At 31.5% G+C, this 21,399-nt stretch overlaps 2 protein-coding genes and 2 long non-coding RNA genes across 4 annotated transcripts; 1 reads left to right on the forward strand and 3 right to left on the reverse strand.

Annotated features, from left to right (window-relative positions):
* Positions 1-1,906: 1,906 nt before the first annotated feature.
* LOC145738307 (uncharacterized) lies at positions 1,907-11,586 on the forward strand. The gene is made up of 3 exons (XR_014180700.1): positions 1,907-2,481; positions 2,626-2,828; positions 8,421-11,586. It is a non-coding gene; the product is annotated as an uncharacterized LOC145738307 (long non-coding RNA).
* A 6,588-nt stretch (positions 11,587-18,174) lies between these two features.
* On the reverse strand, positions 18,175-19,158 carry LOC145738250 (uncharacterized). The gene is made up of 2 exons (XM_081993089.1): positions 18,934-19,158; positions 18,175-18,881 (listed from the first exon to the last, which is right to left on the reverse strand). Exons 1-2 carry the CDS (start codon positions 19,070-19,072, stop codon positions 18,655-18,657), a joined length of 366 nt encoding a protein of 121 aa, XP_081849215.1. The 5' UTR covers positions 19,073-19,158; the 3' UTR covers positions 18,175-18,654.
* Positions 19,159-19,266: 108 nt separating this feature from the next.
* Positions 19,267-19,796, reverse strand: LOC145738394 (uncharacterized; the record flags this gene model as incomplete). The annotated part of the gene is given in 2 exon segments (XM_081993213.1): positions 19,267-19,352; positions 19,355-19,796. Coding segments are annotated over 2 exon segments (528 nt in total), but the record flags the coding sequence as incomplete, so codon positions are not given.
* On the reverse strand, positions 19,726-20,532 carry LOC145738251 (uncharacterized). The gene is made up of 3 exons (XR_014180659.1): positions 20,404-20,532; positions 20,153-20,218; positions 19,726-19,910 (listed from the first exon to the last, which is right to left on the reverse strand). It is a non-coding gene; the product is annotated as an uncharacterized LOC145738251 (long non-coding RNA).
* Positions 20,533-21,399: the final 867 nt, after the last annotated feature.

A 21,399-nucleotide genomic window follows, 5' to 3' on the forward strand; every position in this document is an offset into this window, starting at 1 on the left:
AAAATAAGTTTATTAACATTAAAGCAACAAAACACAAAACGAAAGATGTTGAGAGCACTGAACAAAATTATATTTACAGGTTTCCACCATCAGCCTCACTTATTTGTTGCTTAGAGAGACTGAAAAAAAAAAAGAAGTATTAAAACACAAGATTCAGACAAATTGATGACAGCTTATTATATAGCTAATAATAATAATAATTTATTTGTTCCAATTGTACAATGATAGTATACAACATGGACTTCATGCGAGGTGTAGAACGTGTCACATAGTCAAGAAAAATAGTGAATTATTTACATCAAAATACCTATTTAAAGCTAAATTACAATTATAAAATTATAAAAATATACACAATTACACAGCATTATGCAATTTTAACAAATTCTGACTGAACGCATACACACGCTGTTAACAACAATATCACAGATTTCCATTCATCAGGGGCTCTTTAGCATGAATTAAAGGAAAAGGAAAAATATTCCCTCACACTATAAAAGGGGTTATTCAATAAAGCATTTTTGACTGTTCTTAGAAACACTCGTTCTTTGAGAGATCTCAAATCAGACGGTACATGATTCCAAAGCTTGAGAAGACTACAATGAACATTCCTTTGCACAAACGAGTACTTGGTCCTATCCAACAGAAAGTCGTCCCCATGTCTAGTATCATATCCATGTACTTTAACGTTAGATTGAAATAATGTTTTGTTTTGAAGAATGAATTTTATTGATTCATAGACATAGAGACCAATACCGACTCCATAAGGCTGAACATCTGCCTATCAAGTACTATAATTGTAAAGAAAGCATCTTTGTGCTGCTGCAATGTTCTTTTAAAACAATAAATCAAATACTTAATAAATAGAGTCCGGATTAAAAAGCACTAAAATTGTGAAAAAAAAGCGCTTAAAAAGCAAAATCATTTTCCTCCAAAAATGCATAAAGATCTGTAAAAAAGCACAAAACTCTTTCAGAGATACAATTTTTTTTACTATTTTGAGTTCAACTTCTAAAAGTTTTCAAACTGCTTTAGAAGCATACGGAAGATTATAATTTGGAAGGTTTTTGAACTGTTTAAAGAGCATATTGAAGGTTCTGGAAGGCTTTAGAGGCATTTGGAAACTCTTACACGGTTCTAGGATTTTTTGGAAGCTTCTAGACTAGTTGAAAAGCATTTGGAATCTATTCGATGACTGTTCTAAATGCTTTTAGAAGCTTCTAGACTGTTTTAAAAGACTTCCGAATGCTTTGGAGGTTCTGTAATGTTTTGAAATCTTTTTAGACTACTTTCGGAGCATTGAAGTTTCTGGACTGCTTTTAAGACATTTTACTTTGAACTTTTGGAAGCTTTTAAATTGCTCTTGAAGCATGCGAAAGCTTTTAGATTGCCTTGAAACTTTTTGAGAGCTTCTAGACTAGTTGAAGACTATTTGGAATGCTTTAGGCTGCTTGAGAAGCATTTTGGAGTTTCTCCAGTGTTTTAAAACCTTTTTAGACTAATTTAGGAGCATTTGTAAGGTGTTTGGACAGTTTCAAGATCCTTAAAGGTTCTAAGGCATTTGAAACCTTGTAGACGTTTGAAGCTGTTACTACTCTAGAAGTATACGGAAGCTGTTTGACTGTCTTGAAATATTTTGAGAGCTTTTAGATAAATTGAAAAGCATTTTTTAGTGTTCTAAAAGCTTTTGGAAGCTTCTAGTCTGTTTTGTAAGCTTTTGTAAGGCATTTTAGAGCTTCTATAGAGTTTTGGAATATTTTACATTTTTTTAGACTACTTTAGGAGCATTTGGAAATTTTTTTGTCGTTTCAATACAGCAAAAGTCAATATTACCACTTGGCCCAATGGCCTATTGTGCAACGTTACAGAACCAATAAGATTACGTCAAAACTCCTGCGTTTTCTGTCAAAGCAGTTATTAGTTTATTTTTAAAAACTTGAAAACTTGTTAAAAACTAGTTAAACCATACAAAAATAGCAGTAAATAAGCACAAAAAACTAAAATAAGCACAAAAAGAAGAAAAAAGCAAAAAAAGCATGAACAAAATCTGTCAAATGACGTGTTTTTGTATAAATCGTTCACATTAGATGTCAAAAGTTGGTTGCTTTTATTATTTACAAAAAGCTAAATTTCTAGAAATCCGGACTCTATTAATAAATATACATTTTTAAATATTTCGTTTAGTCGATCTTACCCGGTATTAAGTGCATATTGTGCACCCGAGCATCCACTGTGACGTCACCCGGCGTATCGCATTGAGAAAACAAGTTCCGCTGATAGGACAACTTGGATCTGTTGTGATGTCAAATGCCAACTTGTCACTTGGCTTTGGTTTTTGTTTTGTTGTGTCAAAAAAATTAACATGCAGCTAAAATAATTGTATTTTTATTACAATAGTCTAATAATTGGTGAAGATTATACACTGAATTCAAGTAAATGTATATTTTTCAATGGTCATAATGCACACAACGCCTGCTAGCCCAGGTAAGATTACAATGACAATTAGGCAATTTCATACCTAACCTATATAATCTTTGCTGATGCATCACTTGTATACATTACTAAAAATTTGTCTAGTCTGACAATTTTTAAGGGTGGTTCAACTAACAAATTGGGCCTATTTCACAGATCTGTATCCTGTATATGCTGAATACTTCACTACTTTTCCTGGTGGATGAGAAAATACAACTTTTATGAAGAAATTGACCTAAGCAAAGAACAAATTACCCACTAAGAAGATTGCAACATATCAATCAAGTTGAAGAGTGAAATGGTGTGCAATGGGATCAACTACTTACATTAGAACCGTGAATAAAAAAGCAAGGTTTAAGGTCAGTATAGTGATTTTACTTAAATTAACATTCAAATGAAAACTAATCCACACAAATATACAAATCCATCTGTAGACCAGTTCTAGACTACAGACACTTACTTAGAGCAAACGCTACTGACAAAACTAAAAGATATACTCAGACTACGGAACAGATTGCTCTAAGACTAATAACCAAAATAAGACACCCAGAAAACCCACTACACAACCCATCCAACCAACTTCTCTACGAACGTACAAACATGACCAAAATAACAGACAGACTTATACAACTACAAACCAAATGAAAAAATAATCCAAACAACTGGACAATAATAAACCCACTGTGTATAACAAGACAAACCAGACAATCCCGTTACTTCTTTCCCACTGCCACCCTACTAGAGCACTTTGACTACTTTTTTTTTTTTTTTTGTAAATAAATTGTAATTGTAAATAATTAGAATAAGTTAACATGTATGCTAAAACTATAAAAAAAATCCCACTGTAAACATAGGCAGAAAGACCAAGTGGTCGATAGCCTTTTTTCTATTGAAAATAAAGATTATTTATGCCCGATTAACATACCCTGCAGGTCTCCAATATCACCGTGTGTCAAAAGCATGACCAACTAGAACACCACATAATCCCAACCCTGCAGCATAATAAAAAAATATTTATTCTCAAATAAAACGAAATGGGTTGGATTTAGGTATAGGAAAGTAAATTGAAACTTATAGTAATTTTTAATGCTCAAAATGATTCCGTCATAAAAAATGTGGGTTTCTATTTAAAAAACTTGAGATTTTTCATTTTTTTAGTGACAAGTTTATGATTTTTTTTGACGACCCTGTATACAAATGAGTCATTACGCACCCTCAGTTTAATAAAACGATCCTTTATTTACAATAACCCAAAGTTTCATTGCAAAATGAAATACGGTTTTAACATAGTACAAAAATATGTGCAGTGTTGCAACTGTCACTGTTTTGGAAAAACATCAAATATTTCGAAAACGGCTAGAGATAGGCATAGGGCATTCTATACAAAAGTTGGTCAGAATTTTGTGAGGAATCCAAATATGTAATAATATATAGGGTGTTCTATTTAAAATAAGAAAGTTGTGATCGACTTCCGGTATAAACGGAAGTGCAACCATCTTGAAAATTTTTTAGTTAGATTGGGCATGTCCACATCAGTATCCTGCCAAATTTTCAAAACTCTCCTATTTATACTTTTTCCAATATCAATCGATGTCTTTCGTCGTGGGACACCCTGTATATGAAAACTAATGCATTTTTCATTATTGTTTTATGTTTAATAATTATCATTGTACACTTTAGTAATCGGCATTGTTCAACATTGAGTTAATATGTATTATACAATGTCTTGAATGTGATGAAATGGAAGGGACTTAAGCCTAGTTTATAAAGCAAAATTTTAGTTATATTATTAATATTAGGACTAAGAATAGAATCAATGCTTATGACCAAAGTAGTTTATAAAAAAATAATTTAAATTTAGTATTAGTTATAACTGAATTCACTTAAAAACCTAAATTTTTTATGGCTAATACTAAAATTAAATCTTTTTGCCTTTTTCGCACCTGCAGTATGATTAACCTGGCATTGAAATGAATATTATCACAAAAGTTATAGTTTTTAGGTACATGATTTTATTAACTTTTTCATTTTTGTTTTGGGTTCCGGCTTAAAGAAAAAGGATTGCAGCTACAAGCTACAACTTTTTATGAAATATTTACTGTTTATGTACTGTCACTTGTCAGTCTATATGTCATGTAATAACCTGCATAAACTTATCATTTATAATCACCTTCAATTTTTACAGTGAGTACTAATACCTACTAATACTTAAACTAAATTTTAAAGTGGGCTTTACTTTTTGCAAAAACACTTGGGACCTTATTTTTATAGGAGGTTTTGGATTCTACAAACAATCCTTAACATATTTCATGCAACATACTCCATACTGATATTCAATTGTTTTTAAACAAATGTCAAATTTTTAAAATGAACTCTATGGGCTGTTACAATAACCAAGATGGTTTATTATCTTTTTACATTTTTTTTAAAAATGACATCAATCATTTTTGGGGATGTTAATCTGATTTATGGAAAATTATTGATTTCAAATTATCAATATTTACAGGACAATTGTGGTACAAGTTGCATGGAACAATACTTAGAATTGTTTGTTTCTAGATTCCAAATTATACAATAATAAAGTAGTGTTGTCATTTGAAAGATCAAAAATATTTTAAATACCTAGTTTTTGGGCCCTGTATAATTCCATTTCATATAACACAAGCAGCAGTTAATAAAATTAAAAACATGAGGGGGTTCGAGAATTTTTGTGAAAAGTTAGTCTTTTTAATTTTATTGAACTTAGGAAGCATGCATGTTACAAAAGCACTGTATGTAGTGTTATTTAAATGCATGTTTGAAGGAACAGTAATAATCTAATTCATATACGTGTCAATTCTTCAGATCAAATGATGTCTACGAAATTACTTAGATGATACAACATTTGCTTATCTAGTACCATGATTTTAAAGCAAACATACAGGGTGTTACAAATTCGATGCATTAGCATTGCTATCTCAGAAAGTATAGTTGATAGAGCTCTAGTTAAATGGAGGCAAAGTTGCGCATTTTATTGCTAAATAATTTGGTAAAAAAAAATTCAAAAAGTTTCATTACATCCGGAGATATCCGACAAAAACCGGAAAAGTCAAATTTCTATTTTAATTTTTTTACCACTTTAATCAATGGCACCTTCTGGAGGCACATTTTCTTCAAGAAAATAGTTTTAGTTTTCAGCTCAAACATTACTTTTTTAGATACCAACGTCAGCTTCAAATTTTCAAATACTGACCTCAACTTTTTATTTAATTTTTTAGTAGCCACAGAACTGCTGAAACTAATGATGTGTCACTCTTGTCAAAAAATATACCTAGTGTACTCGTATTATGTACTTGGTATTTTAAGATTTTTTAAAAAAATAAGCAATTGAATTTGATATGTTGTCATAATGAGTAGATAGTTTTATATAATTTAATAAATAGGTTCATTGCTCCTTCGAAAAAGAGCGAGAGTTTCTTATAGTACTTTTCAGTTATTTAAAAAAAAATATGTTTTCTGTTAGTTATTTATTTTTCAGATACTCACATGTTTGAATTCGCGGTTGAGTTTTGATGAATCAGCTTAATCATATCAAACTAAATTATTTACTCATTATGATAACATATGAATTTCAAATGCATATTTGAAAAAAACAAATACCTAAGTACACTAGGTATAATTTTTTGACAAGTGTGGCACATCATTATTTTCGGTAGGTTGGTAGCTACTAAAAAAACGAAATCGAAAGTCCCGGTCCGTATTTTAAAATATTAAGTGGATGATGGTATCTAAAAAACGAAACGTTATAGCTAAATACAAACATTATTTTCTTAAATAGCATAAATTAATGCCTCCAGAAGGTGCAGTTGATTTTCCAAAATAATCAATAATAAAGTGGAAAAAAATAAAATAGAAATTTGATTAGTTGTTTTTGTTGGATATCTCCGGATGTAATGAAAATTAAAAAAAAAAATGTTACCGAATTATTTAGCAGTAAAATGCGCAACTTTGCCTCCATTTAACTAAAGCTCTATCAACTATACTTTCTGAGATAGCAATGCTAATGCATCTAATTTGTAACACCCTGTATTTGTGCAGCTGCAATGTTTTTTTTAACAATTCAATACTTAAGTTCAATTTTTTTCAGTTCAAATTCTGCTGATTAAGCCATCTTCCATCTGTTGTTATGTCAACTAAAGTTCGAATTTGTCACTTTGTTTTTGTTATTTATGTTATGTCAAATAGATTCCCATGCAGCTAAAATAGTTATATTTGTAATTTTAATATAATATTTCAATAATAGTTGAAAATTAGACAATAAAATCAAGTAAATGTATATTTTTTGAAGGACATAGAGCCTGCTGGTCTAAGTAAGATTACAATACCAATTTCAAACTTAACCTAGGTATTTAACCCTGCTGAGGCATCATTACTACACATTTTTCTCGTCTGTTATTTTTTAAGTGGTTGTGCTCGGAGTAGGGTGTATATGAATATCCTCAATTGCTTAATAACTCCATTTAATCACAACTTAATAACTAAAGAATTTGTAACAAAGTATTCAGTCAGTCCTTGTAAAAACGTGCCAATTCGGAATCATTGCCCCGAAATTGAAATCTTTATTTTTCCTGGATGACCATCCATCAATTCCCACACAAGTGCGTTCCGTATGAACATAATATAAGTATAGTACAAGTAGCAAATTAGGCCTATCTTACAGATCTGTATCTGGTATATGCTGAATACTTCACTACTTTATCATGTGGGTGAGAAAGCATAACTTTTATAAAGAAAATGACTTAAACAAGGCTCAAATTACCCACCAAGAAGTACTACATTAATTATAAGTTTTAATGTTAGTTAACTATTTTTACTGAAATTGACATTAAAATGAAAAGCATTGCAGTTTTACGTTAACACAATATTCTTAACAATAATCATCATAATTTACTTTGCTAAATTGCATTATTGAACGTCAAATCAATATGTATTATATTTAGTGTCTCTAATCTAAAAGCACGTTTAAAGTATAGTAATAATGAGGTAGTTTGCAGTGAGTACAAATGATGAACTCAAGACACCGCTTGTATGAGACATCTTCTATCTTGTGAGTACTATGATTATAAAGCTAACACCTTTGTGCAGTTGCAGTGTATTTAAAACCAAGTAAATTCTTCTGAATTTTTAGATAATTTGATTATTCAAGCTATTCCCTTTCTATAAATAATATCTCAGATAGACAGGAATTAACCTTAAGGTTGATTTGATTATTTTAATCAGAGTAAACTATTTGGGAAGCTACAAAAGGTATCTTGTAAAACTGTGACAGTCCAAATTTTCTATGTTTTATAATGTAACATCCTGTATATTATTGAATTTTTGAATTTACTCATTGATTGATTGATCAGGAAGACTTGTTACATCTAGCGGGCACCGTTTTGTGATTTGTGTTTTTTATAAGCTATGTGATAATATATATCAGTTTTAATTTAGGCTGGGCAATTTTTTTTAAAACAAAAATTAGAAATGTTTTCTTTTTGTTTTGACTATGCAGGGTGGAGCATAAATTTGTGGCAGATAAAATATGGGTATTTTTAAATAGAACCACATTTTTATTACATTTTAAATTCTACACTGAATTCTTAAACTTTTACTTTATATACAGGGTGTTACAAATTCGATGCATTAGCATTGCTATCTCAGAAACTATTGTGGTAAGAGCTTTAGTTCAATGGAGAAGTTGCGCATTTTATTGCTAAATAATTTGGTAAAAAAAATTCAAAACATTTTATTACATGCGGAGTAAATTCCAAAATAATCATTAATAAAGTGGTAAAAAACAAATAGAAATTTGACTTTTTATTGTTATAAAAAGTTAATTTAAATTTTTTTTTTAGGTATTCAGCTGAAATCGGTTAAAACACGTTGACGTTTTTTATGTTCTTGTCGTAATATTATTTTCTTTGTTTCAGATATTCTCCCGGTGAAGCGAGATATATAAAAAGTCGTACAGGGGAACGCTGGAATTCTTATTTATTTTACTAATAAACTAAAGATTGGGGCGCGGGTGGTGTGTAGTTTTATTAGCTATTTCGATTTGCTGTTATGTCATATGCAACATTTTCCTATCCACAATATTTGGCCGCATAATTTTTATTTAATGTCCGACTAAATGGGGATGTATTACAAGAATTATCATTCCTTTAAATGTCAATCTACGCATGGCGAACTGAGTAACTGTGCAGAAGTTGACATTGGAATTGAACCACACCAGCAATCAGTCATTAATATCTATCAAACGTACAATTTATTTTCCTGACTGATCAACATCCCACAGCAAAATTAACTTTTTGTGTCTGCTCAGCTTCGATTTACATCGAAGAATCAACCTTTTATCAAGTGGGTTTTCTAAGAACGAGCCAGAATGTTTATTATTAGAACTTCAAAAAAACCGCGTCTTTTAATGTGTATACAACCTTAGAACGCGCTTGAAACACTTTTTTACACTCAAAAGTTTACACATTGTTTTATTTTGTACCTTCCTTGCGATTAATCTCTTTGAGTAAAACTTCTTTTCTTTGCTACTACGCCTTTTAAAAAGTAAAATTTCAGTTTGAAGTTTATTAGATGTCAAATATTGTATGACGGATTTTTTTAAATCTGTGATCGAGATGGTTTCTTGTTCATTTTGTTTGTACAACATATATGTATGCGTTCGCCATAGAAGTGATCAAAAGTAACTCGAAGGCGACTATCTTATCAGATAGATCGACAGATTCGTTAGCCCTGATATAATCCCAAACAGCTTCAGGTTTTAGTTTTACCCCTATTGTGCCCCTCACCTCGATCATTTTGTCAGTATGTTTACTTGACAGCATAAAAACATTTATGTTGTCTTTCCAATTTATAAAAATTAGACCCTCCCTACTCTGCTGCGCAAATATTTGACCTTTTTGAAGTTTCATTAATACAACTGTTTTTGGCAAACCACATCGTTTTTTCCGTACCGTACCTACTAAGTGAGTATCTGAATCGATTAATCGCACAGCTAAAGGAGTGTTGGTGTACAGGGTGTCAAATTTTCGACACTTTTGTAAGGTATCTCACTTATTTTTAAAGATACGGGGTTGCGGTTTTTGCGACAGTGTGTTACTTTTTTGTGAAATTTAACAAGGCGTCAGCAGAATTGTCATAACCCATTTCCCCCAATAGCAAGCTGTCGTGAATTTGACGTGATTTTACCGTCATCTGTTACGTCGAAATCACCAATAAAATGACGTCGCAGTAACGTCGCTGAGACGGGTGTAAGTCACAGCCCACTGACGTGATCATTGATACGTGATAGTGACGTAACAGATGACGTGAAAAAACACACACAAGAGGTGAAAACGGATTCTTATAGATATTTTTCCGTAGAATCCAGTGACGTAGTTTATTTTTTGCTGAAATCTTTCGTTTTTTAATTATGACAAACATATGTTGAATATAAAACACCTTGTATCACAACGTAGTACCCTGCTGTGGTGGGTAATTTGATTAAGCACAACAAAAAGTTGTATTTGATTTTTATGGCTTTTTTAGAAAAATTATATAAATGTTTACTTGCTTTTCTCCAATCTTTCCATTCCTTACGTGGCACTGGGACAGAACTCAGAATATCTGTTAATTCACACCATAGTTTTGACACGTCTTTGTAAGACACTCCATTTGAAAGTTTTCCGGTTTGTAAAATTGGAGTTTTCTTTATAAATTCCATCATAATTCACTTTTGTTCTTCCGTCATCGGAGAACTTTTAGTTTTTAAATCTATAAACATAACACATTATAACAATAAATTAACGTAAAAGTGGATTTTCTTACCCATTTGTCAGACTTTAATTTGGTTACCCATCAATAAATTATTAATCACAGCTATACAGGAACAAATGTTACAATAATAATAAATTAAATAACACCGTTCAGGGGGGCAGCCGGCAGGGTCAAGTAAACCCAGCTGATTCCACTTTTTTATCAATATTTATTATTAGATTACCCACTAAACAAAATAACGTTGTTTCAATACAATTTAGTTTCTATGTTTCTTTGTTTCGTTATTTATTTGACACATTTACATCTTTTTTAAGTTTAAACGTTCGTTATATGTCCCGCAACTCAACATTCTCCCTGTTACGTTAAAAATGTTCCTTTTTAGTTTTGACTCCGTTACGAATCTGCAACAAACCTGTGTCAACTTACAAACGTACAACCGATTATGAAACGGTTATGTTTGATCTAGCACGTTTTCCTAACGTTTCTTTATAGAACATTTTCGTTGTGGCTACGACATTAAACCGAAACTGTGTCTAACCAGTATCGACACATGCTGGTGTAAAAATCGTTCCAGCATCGTTTCCATTTCTACAGGGTTAGTTTCTATAATGTGACAAGCTGAGGTTGTTAATTATTTATTTTTCAATTTAGAAAAAAAACATACAAAAGTTAAGATATTTGCATAAATATTTTATACGTGCTGTCAATAAAAAAATAAACGTAGATGGCAAATCAAGAAATTCGCCTGAATATACGTTTTTCCAAACGAACACTCTGCATATATTTTACATAAATAAATTGGCTGCAATTTGTCATTTCAAAAATACATAGGTAAAGCACTGACATTTTCGTCTTTGAAACGGAAGAAATGCAGGAAAGCGGTTTATTTATGTAATAACATTTTCCAGTGTCATTAAAAATGTAGATTTTGTTAATTTAATTGTTCTTGGTGTTTTTGTCAGACAGCATGTATACAAAATACCACAGAAAATATAGACAAGCTACAGAAGTCCGGTCAAATGTATTAAAAATGACCCCTAAAAAGGAAGCCGTTGCTCGCCCCAACAGCTTCCAAGCCGCATTTTACAGGGTCGTAGTTCGCTCTAGTTTTGAAAGATGGCGCTAGCGGCGATCTGATTTTACTTGCCTCATTGTCAGTTTATAAGTTAAATCTGAAACTTGCAGACTTTTTTTAGTATCCTATACCACAGAAAAAATAGACAAGCTGGTCTATTTTTTGTATCTATACGCTTATTGAAATCTTTTCTCATTAAAGTCGTTAGTCAAGAGCAACGTAAATTTATTGCATGAATTAAACTGCTAGCGAGTTCAAATCACATGCACCACTTTTACAAAAATTGTTAATTTTTATTGCTGTAAAACTAAAATAAGGTAAAATAAAATACTTTTGAACTTATTGGTTTGAGTAATTAATTTTTTCAATACATAATATATTCTAAATCTTTTAGGTATAATCTAAAAATTAACCAAATACATTTTATAAATATTGAAAAGTTTTTTCAAAAAGACACATATTCACAGTAAGATAGGATTGTGTAAGTGGTTTTTTTCCCAGTTCAATATTTTAGGTTTTAGAAGTTTCTAAAGGGGACAATTTTCAGATTTTGTAACTCATTTTCTCGAAAACGGTCTATCCTAAAGGTGGAATACATAGAACAAAACTTTTTTATAATTAAAAGTAGAATCTAAAAGTTTAATGAAATACAGGGTGTTCCATTTGAAAATCAAAAGTTGGTACTTCTTTTCAGTTGATCCGGCAATATCGAAAATATTTTAGAAAGAGAGTTTGGACCCGACTTAGTTAACATCCCAATTTTCAAAGAAAAATATTAAGCCATTCTTTAGATACTTCTAATATACCATCACCGTGAATCACCTGTATGTTGTACAAAAAAAGCATGACAAACGATAAATTAGATGCCCGCTTTTGGAAAGTACAAACAAAAACTTACTTGCATTTTGACGTGCATTATCCTAATAAATCGACTATTTTTAACCTACCGAACATTAATTTATATACGATATTTTAATCTAAAAAACTATTCTAACACGATAAAAAACGAATTATTCTTTTTAGTTGAAATGAAAAAATTAAAGAAGATGGACCGATGCAGGGATTTGTTGACTTTAAATTAGCTGTTGTTGTTGACAGTGTATAAAACAAAAAACATATAGTGTGTTCTTAAGCTAATAATACCGTGAAATCAAACATCGTAATCCTATCCGTGACAAATAGTAGACTTGTACATATTTTTAAACATTGCATTTCGACTTGGCACTTTGACACATTTTAAAAAGATTGATTTATTGATGATTGATTATTGAATGGAAAAAAATCATTGAAGAAAGTGTACTTTTTTGCACGATTTCATAAAAAAGTATTCGTGTTAAAAGTGCATCATAATCATATTATAAATAAATATTTCACTGATTTTTAATGTTTTTAATTTTCTGTGTACTTTTTTATGGCATTGTGAAGACCATTTACAAAATTTAAACAAGTTTGTATGGACCAACTTTGACAGCAAAAACACTTTATGCTCTAGCACTCGTCTTCGCACTCGTTTGTCAATTTTAACGCAACAAATTCCTGATCTTTGTATGTTTTAAACATATTCACAAATACGTCCATTGACTTTTTGACGACGCACTCCAGCTCAGTTGAAGGACAGGTTAAAAAAGTTTTTGTCCAGCCGTAATTTTTATATAAAATTAATAATTGATTGGAGTCTGTTAATAATTTGGTCTCATTTTGTAAATCGCTAAAACATTTTATGCAGCTAAATTTATTGTTAGTAACTTTTAAAAGATATCCTGCATAATATGAAACTGCACAATCTTCTAATGATAACTTTAAATCATTGGAGTCTGTAGCAATTTTTACATCGTCAGCGTCGCTTAGCATTTCACAGCTTTCTAATACACTGTTCGGCTCCCCAGTTTTTATTGGTTGATCATATTCTACAACTGGTTGTTCTCTTGTTGTTTTTATTTCCGAACTTATCAAAGGAAATAAAGTTGTAATTTCACAGTTTGATTTCTTAGAAGGGTCTAAAATATTAGTTATAAACTGAATGCGAAAAGAGAGCCGAAATGCTTTGGCTGTAGGGTTTAAAGACCATCCTCTTCTTTGGCGCGCAACAGAGAAAAAAATTTCAAGGAAATCTTGATTTAGCCGGTTGGTCAATAAAAAATTTGATTTGTTATTTTGATTTTCTAACTCATATAATCCAAGGATGGCATTAATAGTTTGGACAATCCCGTCAAAACATGGTGGCCTGCTTTCTCTTATTCTTTTTCGGTTTGTTATGCCAAAGGTTCGTGATTTTGTTTCAACAGATTGACTTTTAATAAGAATTTCAAAGAAAGATTTACAGTTTTTTAAAGTTGACAATACTAATGGATTTTTATCGCTCATGCCACAATTGTATGGATTTTTTGAAAATAGCCGCCTGCTGTTTAGAGAATCAAATAATTTATTTATCTACAACAGTTACATAATATCGTAATTTCGCACTATTTTCAGTGTCATAATGACGTTTATTACCGCACTAGTGCTTTTTTGAATCTATTACCGCACTAGTGCGTTAATAATCGGTGAACAATTTGTTTGTACATCTGGAGTTCTGTTGCCTCCACTATCTTGCTTCTTGTTAATATTAATATTAAAAGTAACTTTTAGTTAGATATTTTTTAATTAAAAAACATGACATACAATTACATGAAAACTCAATTATTATTAGGATAAATATTAATGGTAAACTCTTTACAATTGGATAAATTAATGCCATATGTTGACATGCCTAACAAGTTGCTGAAAATATTTTTATTTATTTTTTAATTTTTATTTTTTTTATTTTTTTTTTCAATTAATTATTAAAATAATAATCGTTGTAGATAAAATGTTGTACGTAACACGTAGGATATGTTATTAACGCACTGTGTGATTACACGACTTGGCCTGCGGCCTCGTCGTGTAAATTTTCACATGCGTGCGTTAATAACATTCATATCCTACTTGTTACGTAAATAACTATAATTTTTCTGTAAAGTCGGATGTCGCAACAGCTTCCGGGTCTTTAATTTCACCTGTTTTTATACAAGTCCGGATTGCTGCTGCTACTGAATTGGAAAATATTTGAAGTGCCAAAGAGCAAGACATCTTTTCAAAATTATTAGGGTTTATATGCTTATCCGAGAGTTTTGGTAATGCCTTAGCGCTGTTACTGTTGCTATTTAAGAAATACAATTTTCCAATTATATTAAATGAATATATATCATTCCCATATTTAAAATCGCCAGAGAGCCAGTTATTTCTTAAGCTTTTAAACAAATGTGGAACATCAAAGATGCAAAAAATGTTTAAGTTGTTAACATGGAAAAAAGGTTTTTCTTTAGTAACTCCTAATAGTGAAAAAGCTGCTCTATTGTTTGTCCCTTGATCGCAAACAACATTTCTTGGGATAAATCCCACGGATATTATTGATTTCAGAATATAAATGACCAAATTCTTTAGGCGTTGCTTTTCAATGGAATGTCGACAAAAAAAATATGCGATAGGAAGTTTCCAGTTTTGGTATATTCCTCGCATTGAAAATACCAACGCGTGAGTAGCATTTTTTTTCGTGCGTCCAAGCGGACCTAAATCCTCAAATCCTTCAATTAGATCCAATTTTTTATTATATTCAATAAATTCTTTTATCGACATCTCATCAAATGCAACCGAACACTTCTTATCTTTTTCTATCATAGAATCACATTTAAGTTTTAAATGATGTCGAAGGTCTTCATCGACTCCAGGCTTAAAATTGCTTTGACCGATCCAACCTCTAATAATATTTGGCCCAGGCAATATAACACCCTTTCTACGCAAAAACTGGTAGGCTGATGGCGACTTGTAAAAAAAAGCAACAGCAAAGTTTTTTTCGGCATTGGTCCATATCCTTCTTTTACCACGCAATTGCATTAATACAAATATTCTTGCCACAATGCTCAAAGCTGAAAAAATTGGCAAAATGTTGAAACAAGTTTGTTTAGATTTGCGTAAATTAGATTTTAACCTACCTATTTGTTTTTGACACTGTTTAATTTTGTCCCTTTTAAAAATTAACTTTCTCTTAAGAGCTAATTTTCTAGGAGTCCACTTCCAATTAGAAGGTAAATGCAGGGTGGAGTTAAAATCTTCTTTATTCGAGCCGTTTTTGAATGGAGTCGAGATCGATGGAGATATTTTTCTTTGGGCATATGTTTTCGTCGGAGTTAAAACTTTTAAAACAGGTTCTTCGTAGTTTTGAGGCACCGCAAAGTTTTTAAGGAAAAACTTTTTTTTGCTCCGATAATCTTCATGACTAAAATGTTTTTCACAAATATATTGGTTTTTCAATACATCTGAAGTTAGTCCAACCATGGAAGAATTTCCTGTAATCAGATTAATTTATTCTCATAACTCATTTACGAAACTGCAGTAAGAACCATGCAGAAGCTTAAAAACGCATTACAAGAAAGCTTGCGGAATTAAAGAATGACATGCTTCTTTATTTACTAGAATTTCTGGACTTACGTTGCAACAATATACAGTGCGAGTCTCTAACTTGGAATAAATTCAGTAAATCCAGACATGTCTTAAAGAGCGTATTAAGTCACACATTCCTACTAAAACGTCCAACTTTTATTTCTTGTCGTTGAAAAGATATTTAAAACTAAAAAAATTTGTTAAATTTAGTACTAATACTAAAGTTAAGACTAAAATTTAAATATTTTTTATAAACCCAGCTTAATTCGATTGTTAAATCAGTCGCTATTTTTATTATGTCAGAATAAAATAATGTCCACGAAAACGATGAATAATCCTTTCGTTTTCATAGCAGTTTTCTTAAGTATGATTTAATTTAGAAAAGAAAGTATTGCTATAAAGAGATTCTACAGAAAAATAAAATTTTATGGCGTACGTACCAATCTACATATTTATAAAACAAATTTATGTATAAGTAAAAGCAAAACGTTTCATAACGAGCAATTTCATGCAAACTTAAGCCATAATTTGATACATAATAAAAAGCACTTAAAACAAATTGCAGTTTTCCACAATTTCGCGATAATATTTCTTACCAGAATTTTGTACCCATTGTTTACAAATAGTTGGGTTTTTGTATGGAAATCGAAACATTCGAACGCCATCTCGTCTTGATTGACCACAGTTGAAATATTTGCAAATATTTCCAGCCATATTCAGTAAATTATCAAGTTTAATACAAATAAATAAAAACACAGTAGAGAGCTTTTGCCTTGATTGTAGATCACAATTAAATGAAAGCCTTATAGACAAAGTTATTATTATGCAGTTGCCACACTAAAACCTGGAAAAAAAATTCTATTTACGGCAACATCAAAAAGATTTGCTAAGATTCCCGTACGTCTGTGCGAGTGCGAGTGAGATATACTTATACATGTTTTAGCGGCTATGGGCAGTCGGCACTCGGCACGCGTTTTAAGAAAACGCGGTTAAGAGGACTGGTCATCACGTGATCGACTGCGTTTCCAGTAAGCGGTCAACTAGCCCGCCTGAACAAGAGAAATATCCCTTTTGGTTGAATTGGCAACGCTGCGTCGCGCCGACCGGTGTCTTAAATAATATTGGTGAAAATTGTGGGTAAAATTAAACAGGCGCGTCGCGTCGCCGTTTATTGTAAAGATTTGCGGGTGTCAGAGGTGGTATTTTCTTTCAATATTAAGGACAATTATTCGGAAGTGGTGATAGACCTACCAGCCACAATTTTCAGAAAAAACTTAAAATTATGTTAAAATTTATCACTAGCTGTTGTCCTTGCGAACTGCAAAAAAAGTGGAGCGCAGCAATCATTCAAGATCATAAAAGTCACATTGTGCGCGTAATACATACAATATTTTTTCTACAAACATCACTAAATATCTAATACAACTTACTGCGTAGGTACTCAAAAACAGGATCAAAACTATACACAATTGAATACTGACATCAAACTGGTGACACTGACATTTCCAATAATGGCATTCATTGTGGCCGTTGCTATGGACAGCAAGCGAAAAAATTTTTATCGCTCGCTACCCTTGGCAACGCGCGATAAAGTAAACTCGTCGGTAAAGGGTAACTTTTCGTTGAGATTTGGAAGCGAAAAATGCATAATTATTGAATGTTTGTAGAAAAAGTAAGTTTTCATAATTTGAAACATCTATGTAGGTGTAAACCTAATCCATCATTATTGAATGTTTGTAGAAAAAAAATATAATAGTACTAAAAAATTAAAGTTTTATGAAGGTCCTCTCCTTATAGGTAACCCTTTGGGAAACAGAGGACCAATTAGTTCTGGGAGTAAATGTTTCTCATAAAATTCTTTGAGTTTTGGAACCATTCTCCCTTTCCAAAATTCTTCGTCGTATATGATCTACGGAACAAAAAAGTTAATATCAAAAATGTGTGTTTAAATCGATAACACAAGAAAGGATTACATCTTAAAAGTTTCAATATTTGATAGTAAAAAACAATTTAACCAAAAGTCACCCAAAATTGCATATCCAAATTTAAATACCACAAGTATTATAAAAACTCGTGCAAAATAATTACTTTTTGAAAATGTGATCCTTTTTCACATGAACAAGTTCAATTCACCTTTTCTACCATCATTCCACATGGACTCCATATTATAAAAAAACAATATTTTCTTCTAGTAATAGCAAGTTGACCTTGAACTTGGTAGTAATAGTTATGGTTTCTTTTCAAACAGAGGTCGTTATTTGATAATTTAGCAAACTTTATACGTCCTTCAGCTATACCCTGTTCTGGAGACATTTTGGATATTATAAATGGACATTTAATTTCCACTAAGCCATCACTTTCTATTAGCCCATCCGGACTTGCTGCCAACTAACAGTTTTCTTTATCTATATACAAGCCGCATTTTAATACTTTAACTTTGAATAATTTTTCAAAATTCGATATAGCTAAAGTTTCGCTATCGCCATATCGGGTGGCTTGGTTACCTGTAAATTTTCCGTACAGTAGAGTTTTTATTGTGTTCACTGGAGATGTTGTCTGACGCAATTTACATATTTTGCCAAAGTTTGAAGCTGTTAGCCTCGTAGAACGTTCCTGAATCCATTTAGGATTTGAGGATTGCCCAATTGTTGCCTTTACAATTTCATCAATTTCTTTTGATGATTTCTTTAATATGGCTAGAAAATTTTGAAACTTTTGCAAGTACTCAGGACTGTCTAAATCTAAAGGGGTATAATGCGCATCGGGGCCATAATCCTTATCAGGCAATAACGGTTTTCCAGTTTTCGATTTTCGTTTCGAATACAGTTTTCTGCGTACATTTGTTAGTACCTTTTGTTTTTTTCTTAAGTATTGTTTTTCATCACATTTGGCATGCTCTCCAAATACTGACTAGGGGCATTATTAATATCATCTCTTAAAAGATTAATTTTTTCTTCTAAGCTGGTGCTTTCTTTAATACGGTAAGCTGTAGCTTTTGTAATTGATGTTCTAAGCCGCATAAATTTAGCAAAAACTTCTTTCCTTACAGCTAAAGGAACTGCAATATTTTTCGAAGAGCTTCTCTTTTTACCTAAAAAATAAAACATTGTTTTTGAATACTACTACTGCACTTACTGACGTACTGCAAATATCACGAAATTTCTTAGCAAAATTTCGTAGAAGGTGATTTTTGCATTCTATCTTTTGGGCAAGTTGATGGTTTCCATAAGGTTTAACTTGCAGTAGTTTTCGATGTACCGATGAATCTCCATCTCCTACCATTTTGGTAAATTTTAAACAGTGTAACAGTATTTATTTCTAACTCCAAGGTATAATATTTTTCCTGTTTTGAAACCAATGATACAGGCCTAAAAAATGAATATATGTATATGGTATATTGAATTCAGATCTCTTACTGTTTTATATCTACATAAGTACCAAAAGAAGTCGAAGAAAAAAATCGAAGCAAAATAAAATCATTGAATATTTACCACACCAGACATAGAATCATAATTAACATTGTAAGATCTCTTTCCCCAAGCACCGTCAGTTACCACAGACGTTTATCTACTTCCTTTTCTTCTATTGCTAAATTGGCTTCCTCTACCGCAGCTTCATGCATAAGGGTTATATTTGCGTTACGTATCACATGAGCTACTTTTTCATGATAGTTATTAAAAGTGTTATGTGACATCAAAGGCATATTAAGTGAAGCTGATAGTTCATTCATTTGGGAATATCCTATGCCGGTACTTATACAACCCAACACCACAGAGGAGTTTACGTCTAAATTTTCTACGTTTTCATTTGTTGTAATGGTTTTGACACATAAGCACATGCGACATTTTAAGACCAATTCACTGTACAAACCGCTCCTATTTTCACGCACCACCTCCATATCAATTATGGAGCAATCAAACGGTTCATGCCTTTCACCATTTAAAATTTGTTTTAAAAAGTGTTGTATATCAACTATCCTTCTGCCCGATAATACTTCTTTGTCCAAACTAAAAAATTGTAATTTTTATAGAACAATATACATTATTAAACTATTAATTATTTGCCGAATATTTACCTTTCAAATGCTGGATGAGTAGAACTACTAATTTCGTCTTGATAACTGAAAGTCAAAAACTATTACAACCTGCATCATTAAAAAATACATAAAGTTGAACTAGATAAATGTCAGAATGATGTGATGAACAAATAATCAATCAAAAGAGTCCTTTCTGAGTTTATAGAACCGCCATATTATACAGGTAAGGAAAATTCAAAGTATTTATGCTTCATACGAAATACATGTACTTAATAACAAAAATATTATATATATATTTTTAAATTTATGTATTTTGAAATACTTACTCTGTTGTAGGCTCTATTAACGATTCTTTATTAACGCATGTTAATTTTTCTGTCTTATTTTTCCATCTGAAATATTTATTGAATCAATGTTTTGAAGAACTCTAATCTCTAGTGATTCAAATGGTGTGTTTCGTAGTAAAACAAAACACATAAACTTGTGTAAAGATCACTTACACAAAGTTCTGGTGATAAAACTTATGCAATAAAATTTAACCTAAAATTCCTATAGGTACATACTTTACAATACCAACCTTTTTTTAACAGCAAGTCGGCGATTTTTTCTATGCGTTGAAATACATAATTTCTTACGGGAAGCATCTTTTCTTTCTCTTTTCCTATTTTGACCCATATTTTCAAGTACCAATACAAGAAATAAGCACAACAACGAAAGCTAACTTAGCTAACGAATACAGAACTAAAAAATATTACTAATAAGTAGTAAAATGCTAAAACACTGCACGTACCGTAAATCTCATGTCTCGGCGCGCAATTGCAGTCGCTGCGTTGCCAATTGGACCAACAAACTATATAATTACCGCGTTAGTCTCGTAATTTTTACTTTTTTAGTGCGCAAAGATTTGAGAAGTTATTTATAATTAAATAAATTTATTAAAAACGTATACCAATACCAAAATGACATCTTGATTTCGGAATGTATTTCTTTTTAACGCCGTTCAATAAAAAAACTCATTTAGAAAAAAAAATACAAAATATTAAAGAAAAAAATAGCTTGCACCATACATCATGACTGTAATAGGTAAACAAAATTTTGCTCATTTTGGTTGTCATTCTCTCAGGAAACTTTGCCCCTTTTATGGCATTTATCTGTGGGTGACCAATGCTCTTAATAATTATTTGCGCTTTCTTTAGTAGAATTGACAACGTCGCATTAACGCGAATACGTAGTTGCAGCTGTGATAGCGCAAATGAGGCCGAAAATTTGGGCCGAAAATCAAATTAATAAAAATTTCGCATAGAGGCGACATCTATTGCCGCCATTTCCAGGTGTTTATATTTTCTATTCAACCGGGCTTCTGTAGCTTATCTATATTTTCTGTGATATTACCTACAGTGGAATCAGTCACTTGTATTATTTTGCTTGACGAACAAGTTTCTCCACATGGCTGGTCTTCGGCAATATTTTGGCTGGAGATAACAATCAACGGAGGGGTATTCTCATTTCTGTCAGATTTATGGTAACTTATTTGTTCTGGGACAACAGTTATTTCTTGTTCACTGCTTTCTGG

This window comes from Ips typographus, linkage group LG15 (assembly GCF_016097725.1).
Source record: "Ips typographus isolate SLU linkage group LG15, UJ_Ityp_2.0, whole genome shotgun sequence".
NCBI classification, from domain to species: Eukaryota; Metazoa; Arthropoda; class Insecta; order Coleoptera; family Curculionidae; genus Ips; species Ips typographus.

What these genes read in the sequence shown, in the direction of transcription:
- LOC145738250 (XM_081993089.1), bottom strand. Translation starts at nt 19,072, where the DNA reads ATGGTAGGAGATGGAGATTCATCGGTACATCGAAAACTACTGCAAGTT. An exon ending in GAAATTTCGTGATATTTGCA is followed by an intron (nt 18,882 to 18,933) that starts GTACGTCAGTAA and finishes TTTATTTTTTAG; the next exon opens with GTAAAAAGAGAAGCTCTTCG.